The sequence below is a fragment of the Pecten maximus genome, chromosome 5, assembly GCF_902652985.1.
Source record: "Pecten maximus chromosome 5, xPecMax1.1, whole genome shotgun sequence".
NCBI lineage: Eukaryota > Metazoa > Mollusca > Bivalvia > Pectinida > Pectinidae > Pecten > Pecten maximus.
This window is the reverse complement of record NC_047019.1, coordinates 30,639,088-30,660,364: the sequence shown is the minus strand read 5'-3', so window position 1 is coordinate 30,660,364 and position 21,277 is coordinate 30,639,088. Positions and strand designations below refer to the sequence as shown.

Here is a 21,277-nt window from a genome sequence, read left to right as displayed (position 1 = left end):
TTCTTATTATAGACTGTCGCTCAGGACTAATACTGATATGTATATCTGTCTTAAGTGATAGCAACAACAACAAAAGCAACAACAACAACAACAACAACAACAAATATTGCTTCACATATCAGATATATATAGTTTCAGTATCAAAATAAACCTGGTTTTAATATTCTTCAAATAGATTTTCAATAATGAAGTAAACTGTTACTGATAACAGCAACACAATACCTGTGATAAACAGAACATTATTGTTCTTCTGATTGAGTGATAGATAATTCAGTGTTCCCCTGTGACTTATAAGTTAATACAAGATGTATACTCACCTGTGTAGACAGGTGAGGGTGAGGTGTGTGTTGTCCATGTGAAGACAGATGAGGGTGAGGTGTGTGTTGTCAGTGTGAGGACAGTTCAGAGTGAGGTGTGTGTTGTCCATGTGAAGACAGGTGAGGGTGAGGTGTGTGTTGTCTGTGTGAGGACAGTTCAGAGTGAGGTGTGTGTTGTCTGTGTGAGGACAGTTCAGAGTGAGGTGTGTGTTGTCTGTGTGAAGACAGGTGAGGGTGAGGTGTGTGTTGTCTGTGTGAGGACAGTTCAGAGTGAGGTGTGTGTTGTCTGTGTGAGGACAGTTGAGGGTGAGGTGTGTGTTGTCCATGTGTAGACAGGTGAGGGTGAGGTGTGTGTTGTCTGTGTGTAGACAGGTGAGGGTGAGGTGTGTGTTGTCTGTGTGAAGACAGTTCAGAGTGAGGTGTGTGTTCTCCATGTGTAGACAGGTGAGGATGAGGTGTGTGTTGTCTGTGTGAAGACAGTTCAGAGTGAGGTGTGTGTTCTCCATGTGAAGACAGTTCAGAGTGAGGTGTGTGTTGTCTGTGTGAAGACAGGTGAGGGTGAGATGTGTGTCCATGTGAAGACAGATGAGGGTGAGGTGTGTGTTGTCCATGTGAAGACAGTTCAGAGTGAGGTGTGTGTTGTCCATGTGAGGACAGGTGAGGGTGAGGTGTGTGTTGTCTGTGTGTAGACAGGTGAGGGTGAGGTGTGAGTTGTCCATGTGTAGACAGGTGAGGGTGAGGTGTGTGTTGTCCCTGTGTAGACAGGTGAGGGTGAGGTGTGTGTTGTCCATGTGTAGACAGGTGAGGGTGAGGTGTGTGTTGTCACTGTGAAGACAGTTCAGAGTGAGGTGTGTGTTGTCCATGTGAGGACAGGTGAGGGTGAGGTGTGTGTTGTCTGTGTGTAGACAGGTGAGGGTGAGGTGTGTGTTGTCCATGTGTAGACAGGTGAGGGTGAGGTGTGTGTTGTCCCTGTGTAGACAGGTGAGGGTGAGGTGTGTGTTGTCCATGTGTAGACAGGTGAGGGTGAGGTGTGTGTTGTCACTGTGAAGACAGTTCAGAGTGAGGTGTGTGTTGTCCATGTGAAGACAGGTGCGGGTGAGGTGTGTGTTGTCCCTGTGAAGACAGGTGAGGGTGAGGTGTGTGTTGTTTGTGTAGACAGGTTAGGGTGAGGTGTGTGTTGTCCATGTGCAGACAGGTGAGGGTGAGGTGTGTGTTGTCCCCGTGAAGACAGGTGAGGGTGAGGTGTGTGTTGTCCCTGTGAAGACAGGTGAGGGTGAGGTGTGTGTTGTCCATGTGAAGACAGTTCAGAGTGAGGTGTGTGTTGTCCCTGTGAAGACAGGTGAGGGTGAGGTGTGTGTTGTCCATGTGAAGACAGTTCAGAGTGAGGTGTGTGTTGTCCCTGTGAAGACAGGTGAGGGTGAGGTGTGTGTTGTCCATGTGAAGACTGTTCAGAGTGAGGTGTATGTTGTCCCTGTGAAGACAGGTGAGGGTGAGGTGTGTGTTGTCCATGTGAAGACACTTCAGAGTGAGGTGTGTTGTCTGTGTGAGGACAGTTCAGAGTGAGGTGTGTGTTGTCCATGTGTAGACAGGTGAGGGTGAGGTGTGTGTTGTCCCTGTGAAGACAGGTGAGGGTGAGGTGTGTCTTGTCCATGTGTAAAGAGGTGAGGGTGAGGTGTGTGTTGTCCATGTGAAGACAGTTCAGAGTGAGGTGTGTGTTGTCCATGTGTAGACAGGCGAGGGTGAGGTGTGTGTTGTCCCTGTGAAGACAGGTGAGGGTGAGGTGTGTCTTGTCCATGTGTAAAGAGGTGAGGGTGAGGTGTGTGTTGTCCATGTGAAGACAGTTCAGAGTGAGGTGTTTGTTGTCCATGTGTAAAGAGGTGAGGGTGAGGTGTGTGTTGTCCCTGTGAAGACAGGTGAGGGTGAGGTGTGTGTTGTCCATGTGTAGATAGGTGAGGGTGAGGTGTGTGTTGTCCCTGTGTAGACAGGTGAGGGTGAGATGTGTGTTGTCCATGTGAAGACAGGTGAGGGTGAGATGTGTGTTGTCCATGTGTAGACAGGTGAGGGTGAGGTGTGTGTTGTCTGTGTGAGGACAGTTCAGAGTGAGGTGTGTGTTGTCTGTGTGAGGACAGTTGAGGGTGAGGTGTGTGTTGTCCATGTGTAGACAGGTGAGGGTGAGATGTGTGTTTTCCATGTGTAGACAGGTGAGGGTGAGATGTGTGTTGTCCATGTGAAGACAGGTGAGGGTGAGGTGTGTGTGTTGTCCCTGTGAAGACAGGTGAGGGTGAGGTGTGTATTGTCCCTGTGAAGACAGTTTAATGTGAGGTGTGTGTTGTCCCTGTGAAGACAGGTGAGGGTGAGGTGTGTGTTGTCCCTGTGAAGACAGGTGAGATGTGTGTTGTCCCCGTGAAGACAGGTGAGGGTGATGTGTGTGTTGTCCCTGTTAAAACAGATGAGGGTGAGATGTGTGTTGTCCATGTGAAGACTGTTCAGAGTGAGGTGTGTGTTGTCCATGTGAAGACTGTTCAGAGTGAGGTGTGTTGTCCATGTGAAGACAGTTCAGAGTGAGGTGTGTGTTGTCCATGTGTAGACATGTGAGGGTGAGGTGTGTTGTCCCTGTGAAGACAGGTGAGTGCAAGGTGTCTGTCTCCCTATGTAGACAGGTGAGTGTAAGGTTTCTGTTTTCCTACGTAGACAGGTGAGTGTAAGGTGACTGTCACCCTATGCAGACAGGTAAGTGTGTGGTGTCTGTTTCCCTATGTAGACAGGTGAGTGTAAGGTGTCTGTCACCCTATGTAGACAGGTGAGTGTAAGGTGACTGTCACCCTATGTAGACAGGTGAGTGTGTGGTGTCTGTCACCCTATGTAGACAGGTGAGTGTCAGGTGGCTGTCACCCTATGTAGACAGGTGAGTGTAAGGTGACTGTCACCCTATGTAGACAGGTGAGTGTAAGGTGTCTGTCACCCTATGTAGACAGGTGAGTGTAAGGTGACTGTCACCCTATGTAGACAGGTGAGTGTAAGGTGTCTGTCACCCTATGTAGACAGGTGAGTGTAAGGTGTCTGTCTCCCTATGTAGACAGGTGAGTGTGTGGTGTCTGTCTCCCTATGTAGACAGGTGAGTGTGAAGGTGTCTGTCACCCTATGTAGACAGGTGAGTGTGTGGGTCTGTCACCCTTATGTAGGACAGGTGAGTGTGCGGTGTCTGTCACCCTATGTAGACAGGTGAGTGTAAGGTGTCTGTCTACCTATGTAGACAGGTGAGTGTGCGGTGTCGTCACCCTATGTAGACAGGTGAGTGTGCCGGTGTCTGTCACCCTATGTAGACAGGTGAGTGTAAGGTGTCTGTCACCCTATGTAGACAGGTGAGTGTAAGGTGACTGTCACCCTATGTAGACAGGTGAGTGTAAGGTGTCTGTCTCCCCTATGTAGACAGGTGAGTGTGTGGTGTCTGTCACCCTATGTAGACAGGTGAGTGTGCGGTGTCTGTCACCCTATGTAGACAGGTGAGTGTGTGGTGTCTGTCACCCTATGTAGACAGGTGAGTGTGTGGTGTCTGTCACCCTATGTAGACAGGTGAGTGTAAGGTGTCTGTCTCCCTATGTAGACAGGGGAGTGTAGGGTGTCTGTCACCCTATGTAGACAGGTGAGTGGTGGTGTCTGTCACCCTATGTAGACAGGTGAGTGTAAGGTGTCTGTCTCACCTATGTAGACAGGTGAGTGTGTGGTGTCTGTCACCCTATGTAGACAGGTGAGTGTGTGGTGTCTGTCTCCCTATGTAGACAGGTGAGTGTAAGGTGTCTGTCACCCTATGTAGACAGGTGAGTGTGTGGTGTCTGTCACCCTATGTAGACAGGTGAGTGTAAGGTGTCTGTCTCCCTATGTAGACAGGTGAGTGTGTGGTGTCTGTCACCCTATGTAGACAGGTGAGTGTAAGGTGTCTGTCTCCCTATGTAGACAGGTGAGTGTGCTGGTGTCTGTCACCCTATGTAGACAGGTGAGTGTGTGGTGTCTGTCTCCCTATGTAGACAGGTGAGTGTAAGGTGACTGTCACCCTATGTAGACAGGTGAGTGTGTGGTGTCTGTCACCCTATGTAGACAGGTGAGTGTAAGGTGTCTGTCTCCCTATGTAGACAGGTGAGTGTAAGGTGTCTGTCACCCTATGTAGACAGGTGAGTGTGTGGTGTCTGTCACCCTATGTAGACAGGTGAGTGTGTGGTGTCTGTCACCCTATGTAGACAGGTGAGTGTAAGGTGTCTGTCTCCCTATGTAGACAGGTGAGTGTGTGGTGTCTGTCACCCTATGTAGACAGGTGAGTGTGTGGTGTCTGTCACCCTATGTAGACAGGTGAGTGTGAGGTGTCTGTCTCCCTATGTAGACAGGTGAGTGTAAGGTGTCTGTCTCCCTATGTAGACAGGTGAGTGTGTGGTGTCTGTCACCCTATGTAGACAGGTGAGTGTAAGGTGTCTGTCACCCTATGTAGACAGGTGAGTGTTGGTGTTTGTCTCCCCAGTTCTCTATTGGGTGTACACATCTGTCTCTCTTTGTAGACAGTGGTCGTGTCTCACACCCATCTCTAGTCTGTTCAGTGGCATTACTGTTAATGAGCTGACGTGTTTCCAGACGGGTCATTTTCGGAACATGTTTTAAGGTCTAGGACAAGACCTCATTGACAAAAGTGTTACGTTTCTATGTCAATGCAGACTTGGTTGTTATATTTGGTCATCACATTGGCTATATTTATGGTGCTGGGGTTGTGACTTTTGACTAGATTGTTGGTGTGGATTTCCCATAAGTATTTAAATTCTTCTCCAGTGCTATGTAGAGACCAATCTCAGGCTAACCACCAGGGATTAGCTGATTATTTAATAGTAAGGCATATCAATATATTGATCAGTTTAGAGTAGTGATACAGCCCCCAGTCCCGACAGCAGTGTGTGTCTGCCCCAGCTCGCATGCAGATGCCTTTTTCTTGCTGTGTCAATCACCAACAGTAGGTTGTCACATAGTGTTGTGTGGAGGGCTAGAAGGCGGTAGCCAAGTCTACAGACCAGGCAATACATCACACCAAAGCACATGCATTTCACGCGCATGCCGTGAGGTTAACGCTCTGTGGTGAGAACACAAGAGACCTTGGTGCTTGCGATACCTTGAGGAAGTCGCAACATCAATACAAAGTGTTGATGACTACCTGTTTACATTCACGTGCATATCTTACAAAATATCGCCTACGGAAATGTTAGGAAATGTATGTCATACAATTTGAGACGTTAAATTTTCTGGATGGATGAAAGGTAGGTGCTTTTTTTCTGTTTGCTATGAAATATATATGTGTGTGTTTGTTGTAGCGAGTTTCTACATCTCTATCTGTGGAGCCTCTACATTCCTCAGTTCTCCCCCACTATACCCACTATAGATAAGGAAGTACCACTGTGAAATAGCTACTGTACACAGGTTGGCCAGTCTGCCTACCGATGTGCTGTACAAAATACGTGGTGAAAATACTAGCTCAGATCATCCTATTTACGGGGAAGAAACGATATTGTCTTCATTGAATTGCGTGTTTAATAGCACGGAGGAGGATAATCCACTCGAATGCCGTACAGCTGTGAGCAATCCTTGGCTTCTAACAGGACATAATTATCAGTTACATAGCTTCAGGTTTTTTCACTCTTCTTCAAGATAATTTACAAATGTCTGAGTTTTGTAGCATTTGCAATCAGGTTAATTGCTAAACCAGTTCATAGCTCCATCCTGCAAAGATTGAATGTGTTTGTGGGAGATGAGAGGTTTTCAGTATGTACACCGGTACAGTTATAGCTGGTTGTTTTGATGTGTAACTGGTTCTGAATACATTACATAATCTTGTAATTCTTGGCTGTTACATTGATGGTGCTTTAATTGCTGTTTACACTGTATCAGCTGTATCAACTTACATGATCAAGTCTGCACTAATTGATCATTTGTCATTAAATTTGATGATTTATTACCCATTAATTGTGTTTGCTAAATCTAAAAAAAAATTGAAATGATCAAATGTCAAAATTTTGTAGAATATGTTTGATTGTAACAGTGCCTCTATATCCATCAAAATTCAAAATAAAATCTACACTAATTGATCATTTGTCATTAAATGCATTGGTTTATTATCTTTAAATTGTGTTGGCTGAATTCTCAAAAATTTCAAAATTATCCGAAGTCAAATTGAAAAATAAGTAAATAGATATGCATTTGACATTGTGTATTTCTTCTAACTTGTAGACAGTCACTGAATCGTTTTGAATACATTCCTGTATCTCAGCATAAACTAAAACCCATCATTTCATTGATCGATGGACTACAAGCTTAAAGGTATAATATAGCTAGGGAACAAGAACGAGATGATTGCTGATATTGTGAGAGAAAAGGGCTGCAGACTGTGTGTAAACTATTTAGAGGAAGGAGAATTGTTTTTGACAGCTCAAGTGTTTCACCGCTTGTCTGTTGCCTACTATAGCCCCAATAGTCCCAATACTATAACACTATTATCTCTGTACACTGTCGGCTAACAATGGCAAATGCTTTTCTCCCTTGTCATTTGTTTATAGATTTTTCAGTATTATCATTCAAATTTAATTAAATATTTTGAAGCTTTCCCCACAGTGTGTTTTGGTATATCATGTTTAAAAGGCTGTAGCTAATGTTATAAAGATTTGAGACATAGTGTATTCTTAATTTTTATTTCCAATGTTGAACTCTGACCTTCCCGAGTTACAGGTTGACCTTCATCCCTTAAATGTTGAATTCACTGAAAGTAAATTATGATTTGTAAACAAATATTGTTAATATGTTCAAGAAAGACAACTCCCTTTATCAGAAGACTTCTATCTACTGCATGCTTCAGTGGTGATCATTAACCTTTAATACATCTGGTACGATACTTTATTATTTCATTCACAGTAGCACACCATGGTACTGATTTCTTTCTTCAGAGATCAATGTTGGAAGTGAATCATAGTGGAATTTTAAAGAATGTTATGTATCAGACAGGCATTGGCTCATGATCGTTACCTAACTGAAAATTTGTTCTGACTCGGACCTAGGAAATAGATAGGTACAACACCTGGAGACCTGGTAGATACATCACCTGGGGACTGGGTAGGTACATCACCTGGGGACTGGGTAGATATACCACCTGGGGACTGGGTAGATACACCACCTGGTGACTGGGTAGATACACCACCTGGGGACTGGGTAGATACACCACCTGGGGACTGGGTAGATATACCACCTGGGGACTGGGTAGATACACCACCTGGGGACTGGGTAGGTACATCACCTGGGGACTGGGTAGATACACCACCTGGGGACTGGGTAGATACATTACCTGGGGACTGGGTAGATACACCACCTGGTGACTGGGTAGATACATCACCTGGGGACTGGGTAGATATACCACCTGGGGACTGGGTAGATACACCACCTGGTGACTGGGTAGATACATCACCTGGAGACTGGGTAGATATACCACCTGGGGACTGGGTAGGTACATCACCTGGGGACTGGGTAGATACATCACCTGGTGACTGGGTAGATACACCACCTGGGGACTGGGTAGATACACCACCTGGGGACTGGGTAGATACATTACCTGGGGACTGGGTAGATACACCACCTGGTGACTGGGTAGATACATCACCTGGGGACTGGGTAGGTACATCACCTGGGGACTGGGTAGATATACCACCTGGGGACAGGGTTGATACATTACCTGGGGACTGGGTAGATACATTACCTGGGGACTGGGTAGATACATCACCTGGGGACTGGGTAGATACATTACCTGGGGACTGGGTAGGTACATCACCCAGAGATTGGGTAGATACATCACCTGGTGACTGGGTAGATACATCACCTGGTGACTGGGTAGATACATTACCTGGGGACTGGGTAGATACATGATGTGGGGACTGGGTAGATACATCACCTGGGGACTGGGTAGGTACATTACCTGGGGACTGGGTAGGTACATCACCCAGAGATTGGGTAGATACATCACCTGTAGACCTGGTAGATACACCACCTGGGGACTGGGTAGATACATCACCTGGTGACTGGGTAGATATATCACCTGGTGACTGGGTAGGTACATCACCTGTAGACCTGGTAGATACACCACCTGGGGACTGGGTAGATACATCACCTGTAGACCTGGTAGATACACCACCTGGGGACTGGGTAGATACATCACCTGGTGACTGGGTAGATATATCACCTGGTGACTGGGTAGGTACATCACCTGAAGACCTGGTAGATACACCACCTGGGGACTGGGTAGATACATCACCTGTAGACCTGGTAGATACACCACCTGGGGACTGGGTAGATACATCACCTGGTGACTGGTTAGATATATCACTTGGAGACTGGGTAGATACATCACCTGGTGACTGGGTAGATACATCACCTGGTGACTGGGTAGATACATTACCTGGAGACTGGGTAGATACACCACCTGGGGACTGTGTAGGTACATCACCTGGTGACTGGGTAGATATATCACCCGGGGACTGGGTAGATACACCACCTGGTGACTGGGTAGATACATCACCTGGTGACTGGGTAGATATATATACATTACCTGGGGACTGGGTAGATACATCACCTGGTGACTGGGTAGATACATCACCTGGTGACTGGGTAGATACACCACCTGGGGACTGGGTAGATACATCACCTGGAGACTGGGTAGATACATCACCTGGGGACTGGGTAGATACATCACCTGGTGACTGGGTAGATACACCACCTGGTGACTAGGTAGATACACCACCTGGTGACTGGGTAGATACATTACCTAGGGACTGGGTAGATACATCACCTGGTGACTGGGTAGATACATCACCTGGTGACTGGGTAGATACATTACCTGAGGACTGGGTAGATACATCACCTGGTGACTGGGTAGATATATCACCTGGTTACTGGGTAGGTACATCACCTGTAGACCTGGTAGATACACCACCTGGGGACTGGGTAGATACATCACCTGTAGACCTGGTAGATACACCACCTGGGGACTGGGTAGATACATCACCTGGTGACTGGGTAGATATATCACCTGGTGACTGGGTAGGTACATCACCTGTAGACCTGGTAGATACACCACCTGGGGACTGGGTAGATACATCACCTGTAGACCTGGTAGATACGCCACCTGGGGACTGGGTAGATACATCACCTGGTGACTGGTTAGATATATCACCTGGAGACTGGGTAGATACATCACCTGGTGACTGGGTAGATACATTACCTGGAGACTGGGTAGATACACCACCTGGGGACTGTGTAGGTACATCACCTGGTGACTGGGTAGATATATCACCCGGGGACTGGGTAGATACACCACCTGGTGACTGGGTAGATACATCACCTGGTGACTGGGTAGATATATATATACATTACCTGGGGACTGGGTAGATACACCACCTGGTGACTAGGTAGATACACCACCTGGGGACTGGGTAGATACATTACCTGGTGACTGGGTAGATACACCACCTGGGGACTGGGTAGATACATCACCTGGGGACTGGGTAGATACATCACCTGGTGACTGGGTAGATACACCACCTGGTGACTAGGTAGATACACCACCTGGTGACTGGGTAGATACTTTACCTAGGGACTGGGTAGATACATCACCTGGTGACTGGGTAGATACATCACCTGGTGACTGGGTAGATACATTACCTGAGGACTGGGTAGATACATCACCTGGTGACTGGGTAGATACATCACCTGGTGACTGGGTAGATACACCACCTGGTGACTAGGTAGATACACCACCTGGGGACTGGGTAGATACATTACCTGGTGACTGGGTAGATACACCACCTGGGGACTGGGTAGATACATCACCTGGTGACTGGGTAGATACATCACCTGGGGACTGGGTAGATACACCACCTGGGGACTGGGTAGATACATCACCTGGTGACTGGGTAGATACATTACCTGGGGACTGGGTAGGTACATCACCTGGTGACTGGGTAGATACATTACCTGGTGACTGGGTAGATACATCACCTGGGGACTGGGTAGATACACCACCTGGTGACTGGGTAGATACATCACCTGGTGACTGGGTAGATACATCACCTGGTGACTGGGTAGATACATCACCTGGGGACTGGGTAGATACATTACCTGGGGACTGGGTAGATACATTACCTGGTGACTGGGTAGATACATCACCTGGTGACTGGGTAGATACACCACCTGGTGACTGGGTAGATACATTACCTGGGGACTGGGTAGATACATCACCTGGTGACTGGGTAGATACATCACCTGGGGACTGGGTAGATACATCACCTGGATACTGGGTAGATACATTACCTGGGGACTGGGTAGATACATGATGTGGGGATTGGGTAGATACATTACCTGGGTATTGGGTATATACTTTGTACATCACCTTAGTAACTGACATTCCTCCCGATTAGTATCTGATTGGTTTTCCTATCACCTGATAGCTGTCCCTAGGTTCCAGGATTCATGGCCCACTGTCTGGGTTGTGTGATCTCTACTGGTCTCTGTAGCCGCAATCTGGACAAAACGAACCATCAATAGTGCTCAATTTCAGAAATGTCCACTATAGTAGGTTTTAAGTGTTTTATGACGATGGCTATGCAGCCGAAAAATGGAGACAGTGTGGCTTTGGTACCATGGCTGAAAATGTGTAAAGCTTTTAGTGTTGTCCTGAATCTAGACAGAAAGGTGGCTTCATTCTGATCTATACAGGTCATCGTTGTTAGCTTAATAGGTTTCCTATCATTTTCTTCACTCCTTTCTCACTTTGGTAGACACATATTTGATCGGGTATTACATTCCTGTTCATTGCTATACCTTTGATATCTGTGATAAATTTTATTCAATCAATTAGCAAATCCTTGTTGATAGAAATGTAAGAGAGGTCATGATAAATTATATGTAGGTCAATGCCTACGACAGGGATTGACAATGGGACCTCTGGCTTACTAGTCTTACACCAAACTGATCAAGCTTAAGATTTTTTGCAAATCAAAAGTCATATTGTAGCAAATTCTTACAAGGGTTTCATACTCCTCCTCCAGGAAACAACTTGTCCTTGAGTTTCCAAGGGATACTGCAAAATCCTTGTGAATAATTATAATTCTCTAGATCCAACATGTATGCCCGTGTAAAAGAGGTCATTTTCTGTTGTATTCATTTCATTACCTCCTCTAGGGATTGAATATGGGGCTTAGTCTTACACTCAACTGATTGAGCTGAAGAGAAGTTCTTTCTAGCCAAATGCATCTAGTATCTTTAATGGAACCAGCATATCAGAAATATTGGTCTTCAAAGAAAATCTTGTTTATTCTATTCATCACAGTCTTGTTCAATAGAAACACCATTGTTCTTTGAGAATAACCTTGGTCCTTGGAAACACTGCTGGAATTGTCCATGTTCCTTGGTAACAGCACTGCCCATAGGGACTGTCCCTGGTCCATAGAAACACTGGTGCCAATTGGAAATATCCTTGTTCCTTGGCAATAGCACTGCCCATAGGGACTGTCCCTGGTCCATGGAAACACTGGTGCCAATTGGTAATGTCCTTGTTCCTTGGCAATAGCACTGCCCATAGGGACTGTCCCTTGTCCTTGGAAACACTGGTGCCAATTGGAAATGGTCTTGTTCCTTGGTAACAGCACTGCCCATAGGGACTGTCTCTGGTCCATTGAAACACTGGTGCCAATTGGAAATGTCCTTGTTCCTTGGTAACAGCACTGCCCATAGTGACTGTCCCTGGTCCTTGGAAACACTGGTGCCAATTGGAAATGTCCTTAGTCCTTACCATTTAACAGCACCATTTTACCTATGGGAAAGGATCATGTTCTCCAGAAACAACTTTCTCTCTCGGAAACATCTTAATCTCTTGAAATATTTCTGCCTATTTGAAATGTTTTTGTCTGTTTGAATTATCTATTTACAATGGAAACAGTCCTTTGAAATGTAATTTTCATTGTTAGCTCACCTACCTGAAAGGTATGTGAGCTTATGTCATGATGCAGTTCCAAATGTATATTCATCCAACTGTTCATGCATCTGGCATTAATGTTTTCCCTTAAACAACTTTTTCTCAATAACCAAGAATATTGGGGCTGTAGCATGCTGGGGTTTAGGACTACCAACTCAAATGAATAACATTGACCTACATTTAATGCCACAGGGTTAAAATCTTTAGTCAACTTCTTAGTAACCAAAGGCTATCAAGATTATTCAAATGAATGACCTTGCCCTTCATTCAAGGTCACAGGGGTCAGATATGCTTAAATCTTTAAATGTCTTCTTCTCATTCAGGAAGAGGTCCAAAGACCTCTTACTGGGCTGATAGCTTGCTTGGTTAAAGACATTAAGCAAGAGGTCCAGATACCTGATACAGGGCCTGTTGCATGCTGGGTTGAAAGGCTATCAAGATTATTCAAATGAATGACCTTGTCCTTCCTTCAAGGTCACAGGGGTCAAATATGCTAAAATATCTAAATAGTCTTCTCACTCAGCAAGAGGCCCAGATACCTGATGTTGGGCCTTTTGCATGCTGAGTTGAAGAGCTTTCAAGATTGTTGAAATTAATGACTTTGACCTACATTCAAGGTCAAAGGGGTCTAATATGCTAAACATTTTTTAAAAGTCTTCTTCTCAAGAACCAACACACTAAGAAACCTGATATTTGGCCTCCAACATTCTTGGATGAACAACATTGACCTCAAATTAAAGTTAACAGGAATTGTAATCTGCAAAAAATATATAAAAACTCAAGTGACCATTAAGGCCCATGGGCATCTTGTTTTCCATAACCAAGATGTCCAGAGACCTGATATTAGGCCTGTAACATGCTGGTATGATGGCTCAAAATTTGTTCAAATGAATGTTATTGACTATTTTTAAGGTCAAGGAGTTAAATATGTTTAAATCTTTGAAAGAACACTTCCTGATAACAAAGATTCCCAATACTGAACCAGTAGTATGCTAGTAGGAAGGCTACAATTAATTTGTGTTTAATTGGTCATTAATTTTATTTGTCATTAACTTGTGTTCAATTGGTCATTACTTGCTGTTCTGATTTGTCATTAATTTGTGTTTGATAGGTCATTAATTTCTGTTTTGAATTGTCATTATTTTTGTGTTTATTTGATCATTTAATTATTTCTGTTCTGATTTGTCTTTAATTTGTGTTTGATATGTCATTAATTCTAATTTGTCATTAACTTGTGTTTAATAGGTCATTAATTTCTGCTTTTAATTGTCATTATTTTGTGTTTAATTGGTCATTAATTTCTTATTTAATTTGTCATTAATTTTTGTTTGATTGGTCATTCATTTCTTTTGAATGGACATTAAATTATTTTTCAACTGGTGACATTTCTGACAAATATGTGACTAGTAATAAGCCAGATTAAAATGGATAGATCTATACCTATAGCCCTGACTATGCTTGGCTTCCACTAACAGGAAAGTGCCAACAATTTTGGATGCCAGAAGTGAATCTGTACCTGATTGCCTACATGTGAAATGTTTCAGGTGTTATAATCCTCTAGCAACCATGCATATTACTAGGCTCTGTTTACAGATGTTTTGGTTTTGCCTTGCTTTGTTAATTGAATTGATCAATATTTACCTCTAAATGTGTGATGTTATTTGATTAGATTTAAATTTGATGTTAATGCATGAGGTGAAGTAGATCTTTCGACACAAGAAACCAGCCATATCAGTTTACTGGAATCTGTGGGGCCATCTTGTTATAGGTTCTGGCACCACAGTCTAAACCAACACAATCTTATCAGAGAATCAGGTGTATAAACACCCTTTAACATGATTGGAATCTAGCATTTTAAGGATCATATAAATAGTGGGCTGATTAATGCTAAAGAGAGACACACTTTCCCTATCGCTGGTTATAGAAAGTCAGAGGTTTGGAACCCTTAATGCTTCAATGTTACAGTCTTAAAGGAGGGGAGATGTTTGGAACCTTAGTATACCTCATTGTTACAGGAGGGGAGATGTTTGGAACCCTAGTATACCTCAATGTTACAGGAGGGGAGATGTTTGGAACCTTAGTATACCTCAATGTTACAGGAGGGGAGATGTTTGGAACCTTAGTATACCTCAATGTTACAGGAGGGGAGATGTTTGGAACCTTAGTATACCTCAATGTTATAGGAGGGGAGATGTTTGGAACCTTAGTATACCTCAATGTTATAGGAGGGGAGATGTTTGGAACCTTAGTATACCTCAATGTTACAGGAGGGGAGATGTTTGGAACCTTAGTATACCTCAATATCATAAACTATCCCAACCTGTCATAAACATTATCCCAGACTGTCATAAACAAAATCCCAACCTGTCATAAATATTATCCCAACTTGTCTTAAACATTATCCCAACCTGTGATAAACATTATCCCAACCTGTGATAAACATTATCCCAACCTGTGATAAACATTATCCCATACTGTCATAAACACTATCCCAAACTGTCATAAACATTATCCCAACCTGTGATAAACACTATCCCAACCTGTCATAAACATACAAAACGTGTCATAAACACTATCCCAACCTGTAATAAACACTATCCCAACTTGTCATAACACTATTTTCCAACCTATTATAAACACTATTGCAACCTGTCTTTAACAAGCCAAACATTATTATCCCAACCTGTATAAACTTGTGACATATCAGGTTTTACTGTGAGACCCTAGTGGATATTATTACCGTAACATCCCTGAGTTATCTAACTTGTTTGACAGTCAGTCATCTGAGTTATCTGACTTGTTTGACAGTCAGTCATCTGTGTTATCTGACTTGTTTGACAGTCAGTCATCTGAGTTATCTGACTTGTTTGACAGTCAGTCATCTGAGTTATCTGACTTGTTTGACAGTCAGTCATCTGTGTTATCTAACTTGTTTGACAGTCAGTCATCTGTGTTATCTTACTTGTTTGACAGTCAGTCATCTGTGTTATCTAACTTGTTTGACAGTCAGTCATCTGTGTTATCTAACTTGTTTGACAGTCAGTCATCTGAGTTATCTGACTTGTTTGACAGTCAGTCATCTGTGTTATCTAACTTGTTTGACAGTCAGTCATCTGAGTTATCTGACTTGTTTGACAGTCAGTCATCTGTGTTATCTTACTTGTTTGACAGTCAGTCATCTGAGTTATCTGACTTGTTTGACAGTCAGTCATCTGTGTTATCTAACTTGTTTGACAGTCAGTCATCTGAGTTATCTTACTTGTTTGACAGTCAGTCATCTGTGTTATCTTACTTGTTTGACAGTCAGTCATCTGAGTTATCTGACTTGTTTGACAGTCAGTCATCTGAGTTATCTTACTTGTTTGACAGTCAGTCATCTGTGTTATCTAACTTGTTTGACAGTCAGTCATCTGTGTTATCTAACTTGTTTGACAGTCAGTCATCTGAGTTATCTGACTTGTTTGACAGTCAGTCATCTGTGTTATCTAACTTGTTTGACAGTCAGTCATCTGAGTTATCTGACTTGTTTGACAGTCAGTCATCTGTGTTATCTTACTTGTTTGACAGTCAGTCATCTGAGTTATCTGACTTGTTTGACAGTCAGTCATCTGTGTTATCTAACTTGTTTGACAGTCAGTCATCTGAGTTATCTTACTTGTTTGACAGTCAGTCATCTGTGTTATCTTACTTGTTTGACAGTCAGTCATCTGTGTTATCTTACTTGTTTGACAGTCAGTGATCTGTGTTATCTGACTTGTTTGACAGTCAGTCATCTGTGTTATCTGACTTGTTTGACAGTCAGTGATCTGTGTTATCTTACTTGTTTGACAGTCAGTCATCTGTGTTATCTGACTTGTTTGACAGTCAGTCATCTGTGTTATCTTACTTGTTTGACAGTCAGTCATCTGTGTTATCTTACTTGTTTGACAGTCAGTCATCTGAGTTATCTGACTTGTTTGACAGTCAGTCATCTGTGTTATCTGACTTGTTTGACAGTCAGTCATCTGTGTTATCAGAAAATTCCTAGTCAGGGCCCTGTGCTATCAGTCAACTTAAAGCAGATTCTTGTTTTACCAGACAATTTTACAGTCCTGGGGCCCCTGTATCCCAGTCAACTGTTTGTAAGATACCTGTGTTATCAGATAACTTTTATTGTCAAATCCCTGTGTTATTAAAAAAGTTATCATCAGCTTCCCGGCTGTGTTATCAGACCGTTGGTACATGTAATAGTAAAACTAATGTTTGATCAATTCAAATTTTCTCAATTATCATTAGTTCTGTTGTGAATGAGTCAGAGATATTTATTGAACATTTGCTACCATATGTGGAGAGTGTCTAGGACATGGAAACAGTGGATAAGGTGGGTCAGTATAAATGGCCAACACACCAAAGTACACCATCGGTAGTAACCAGACTAGGAATAGAACAAAACCTACTTCATTTAATTCTCACAACAGACATAAACTGCAATCAGTTTCAATTTAACTTGACTTCTATTGATATCCTATAATTTAGTTTCAGTAACAGTGCACATTTATCCAAGAATAGTGTCCCTCAAGGCCTGCTGGCTAGTTAACAGACCACACATCAAAGGGCTTACATCTCAGTACAACAGACAACATACCACAGGGCTTACTTCTCAGTACAACAGACAACACACCACAGGGCTTACTTCTCAGTACAACAGACAACACACCACAGGGCTTACTTCTCAGTACAACAGACCACACACCACAGGGCTTACTTCTCAGTACAACAGACAACACACCACAGGGATTACATCTAAGTACAACAGACAACACACCACAGGGCTTACTTCTCAGTACAACAGACAACACACCACAGGGCTTACTTCTCAGTACAACAGACAACATACCACAGGGCTTACTTCTCAGTACAACAGACAACACACCACAGGGCTTACTTCTCAGTACAACAGACAACACACCACAGGGCTTACTTCTCAGTACAACAGACAACCCACCACAGGGCTTACTTCTCAGTACAACAGCCAACACACCACAGGGCTTACTTCTCAGTACAACCGACAACACACCACAGGGCTTACTTCTCAGTACAACAGACAACACACCACAGGGCTTACTTCTCAGTACAACAGACAACACACCACAGGGCTTACTTCTCAGTACAACAGACAACACACCACAGGGCTTACTTCTCAGTACAACAGACAACACACCACAGGGCTTACCTGTCAGTACGACAGACCACACATCAAAGGGCTTACATCTCAGTACAACACACAACACACCACAGGGCTTACTTCTCAGTACAACAGACCACACACCAAAGGGCTTACATCTCAGTACAACACACAACACATCACAGGGCTTACTTCTCAGTACAACAGACCACACACCACAGGGCTTACTTCTCAGTACAACAGACAACACACCACAGGGCTTACTTCTCAGTACAACAGACCACACACCACAGGGATTACATCTAAGTACAACAGACAACATACTACAGGGCTTACATATCAGTACAACAGACAACACACCACAGGGATTACTTCTCAGTACAACAGACAACACACCACAGGGCTTACTTCTCAATACAACAGACAACACACCACAGGGCTTACTTCTCAGTACAACAGACAACACACCACAGGGCTTACTTCTCAGTACAACAGACAACACACCACGGGGCTTACCTCTCAGTACAACAGACCACACACCACAGGGCTTACATCTCAGTACAACAGACAACACACCACAGGGCTTACTTCTCAGTACAACAGACAACACACCACACGGCTTACTTCTCAGTACAACAGACAACACGCCACAGTGATTACCTCTTATTACAACAGACCACACACCACAGGGCTTACTTCTCAGTACAACAGACCACACACCACAGGGCTTACCTCTCAGTACAACAGACCACACACCAGAGGGCTTACCTCTCAGTACAACAGACAACACACCACACGGCTTACTTCTCAGTACAACAGACAACACGCCACAGTGATTACTTCTTAGTACAACAGACAATACACCACAGGGCTTACTTCTCAGTACAACAGACAACACACCACAGGGCTTACTTCTCAGTACAACAGACAACACACCACGGGGCTTACCTCTCAGTACAACAGACCACACACCACAGGGCTTACATCTCAGTACAACAGACAACACACCACAGGGCTTACTTCTCAGTACAACAGACAACACGCCACAGTGATTACCTCTTATTACAACAGACCACACACCACAGGGCTTACTTCTCAGTACAACAGACCACACACCACAGGGCTTACTTCTCAGTACAACAGACAACACACCACACGGATTACTTCTCAGTACAACAGACAACACGCCACAGTGATTACTTCTTAGTACAACAGACAATACACCACAGGGCTTACATCTAAGTACAACAGCCAACACACCACAGGGCTTACTTCTCAGTACAACAGACCACACACCACAGGGCTTACTTCTCAGTACAACAGACCACACACCACAGGGCTTACATCTCAGTACAACAGACCACACACCACAGGGATTACTTCTCAGTACAACAGACCACACACCACAGGGCTTACCTCTCAGTACAACAGACAACACGCCACAGGGCTTACTTCTCAGTACAACAGACCACACACCACAGGGCTTACCTCTCAGTACAACAGACCACATAATACAGGGCTTAATACTTCTCAGTACAACAGACCACACACCACAGGGCTTACTTCTCAGTACAACAGACCATGTACCACAATCATTTTATTAGACTTCATACACACATACACACCGATGGAATGGACTTCTGCACTCCAATGTGTTGTTCAGATTTTTGTCCCCACTTCTGTTCATTCTTTGTAGTGACTAGTACCTCTAAACATCCTATTAAATCCCAGTGAGATATCATGCCTGTGACTGGACTTCCATGGATCTGAATGACTATGTCCTGGTTTATTTCTGGTCCTCCTATAATAAAGTATTGACTAAGATGTTGCTGTTATGTTGTGACTGCCATGCTATAACAAATTAATGTGGTCCTGCAGCAGTCCTAACTGGGGAATTATTAATGTGGTCCTGCAGCAGTCCTAACTGGGGAATTGATCTTCAGTAAAATTACAAACTGGAATGGATTGTCGAAAATTGTTATTCAAGCTCTTTATGAGTTCTGAATCTTAATGGAATTAGTGCAGCACTTTAATTGAAATATACAATTGAGATGTTTTTAAAGGAGGATGACGAACAGGATGTTAGCTTTGAAATTTGATTTAAATGGTGTATAAACATGCAAACAGTCAGATTTGAATGGCTTAAGATATTGTGTGGATGTCTATTTTTATCATGTGTACAATATTCTAAATTCACTCAATCAGCAATACAAATTTGAAAAAGCAATCAACAATGTCAAACATTGTGTAAATTGAATAAAGACATGTTTTCTCCAATACAGTACAAACAAATAAGAGATATTCCAAAGTACACTTCCAGTTGGGGGTATCATGGGTAATGAAAGTGAAAAATATCCACTGAGCTGGTGCCTCAATATGGAAGAAACAGCAGCCTCAAACCAACATGCTAATTACTTTGTAAATTTGATCTCCCATGATATAACAAAAACTGGTGTTAATATCCGCTTGGAACAGAAAACTCAACAGGCATCAGGCTGAAAATGAAGATATGTAGTTACAAGTGTTGAAGCTGAAAAATGAGTAGCTGACAGAAGTTATTGCCACACCAAGTGTTACAACAACTGTTTTTATGGTGATTACACAAAAATTTGATTTGAGTTATTGTAAATTCTGTGTACTAGGTGCATATGAGGTGCTGAGTTATATGGTAACAGATACTGCATGCTACAATTTGTGAAAGGCCAACCAGCGGGCTGACAAAATAAGAAAAACTACTTTCATGTCGGTAATTCTAACAATATGTATTGCTTATGAATTTTATGAATTTTCAGTACACCTGTACTATTAATGAGGGCCATGCTCTAGTTGTGTGATCCTAGCTGTTCTAAATCAGCCCCTATGTTCCACACCTATTTGACAGCACCGCCTTCTCTGGGTCTGTATGCAGGTTTTGTGAAAAAAAGCTTAGATGATATCAAGTCTCTATGGATTTCAACAGTCCGACTACCGTAGACTGATTGCTGCTGCATATTGTAATGGTTAGTTTGATTACCTGTACAGTACATGGTTTATATATCAGAATTATATTTTCATTGTGAGTGAAATGAAGTCTCCGAACCCAGTGTTTGAAACCCTCCAAACTGTGATGTTTCTGTCATAGGTCTTCATTTTATAAGTGTGAAAGGTGTTTTGAGGATAAACAGTTGTACTGGAGGCATTGGTGTTTACATGGCACACTGGAATACAGAAAACACTCAAAACCATGGTGTAGAAAAAACGGAATTCTTTTAAGTTTCAATTGTTTTACGCTTTTTAAAAACAGAAATGTTTTAAAGGTATTTTTTTATATGTAAAAATGTGATTTATCTAACATTGCTTTTAAACTTAAGTTTCAAATGTAATACAGCATATTGGTTAAAGCACTTTACTTTTCAACTAAATAGTTTTCAGCAAGTAAGAACCATTATGACAATATGTCATGTCAATACAAGTTAAAAACTGCAGGAAGATGTTTATAACCGTGTGCTCTTAAGTTTCCAGACAGTGGGTTAGACTGGCTTTGGAATCAAATAAAATTACGATTTTTGTAAGACATTATTTCTGTATCCATTGGGGATAGAATGCTTTTAATTGAAAAAACAGTTTTGATGTACCAGTGTGATGTATCTGTTTATAGCCATTTAAGAAGTGATCTAAGAAAAAAAATCACCCAGCAACACTAAATTTCTGACAAACACCTTTTGTTAAAGCTTTACATATTCTTAAATATCATAATGGTCTTTGACAAAAACAGTG

At 43.0% G+C, this 21,277-nt stretch overlaps 3 protein-coding genes across 3 annotated transcripts; 2 read left to right on the top strand and 1 right to left on the bottom strand.

Annotated features, from left to right (window-relative positions):
* Positions 1-7,360: 7,360 nt before the first annotated feature.
* Positions 7,361-12,114, bottom strand: LOC117328407 (endo-1,4-beta-xylanase B-like). The gene is made up of 2 exons (XM_033885936.1): positions 11,752-12,114; positions 7,361-8,863 (listed from the first exon to the last, which is right to left on the bottom strand). The coding sequence occupies exons 1-2, from the start codon at positions 12,112-12,114 to the stop codon at positions 7,361-7,363; spliced, it is 1,866 nt and encodes a 621-aa protein (XP_033741827.1).
* Positions 12,115-13,182: 1,068 nt separating this feature from the next.
* LOC117328406 lies at positions 13,183-16,096 on the top strand. Its single transcript, XM_033885935.1, has 2 exons — positions 13,183-13,208; positions 15,166-16,096. The coding sequence occupies exons 1-2, from the start codon at positions 13,183-13,185 to the stop codon at positions 16,094-16,096; spliced, it is 957 nt and encodes a 318-aa protein (XP_033741826.1).
* A 603-nt stretch (positions 16,097-16,699) lies between these two features.
* On the top strand, positions 16,700-18,177 carry LOC117328405 (spore wall protein 2-like). The gene is made up of 2 exons (XM_033885934.1): positions 16,700-16,717; positions 16,987-18,177. Exons 1-2 carry the CDS (start codon positions 16,700-16,702, stop codon positions 18,175-18,177), a joined length of 1,209 nt encoding a protein of 402 aa, XP_033741825.1.
* The last annotated feature ends 3,100 nt before the right edge of the window (positions 18,178-21,277 follow it).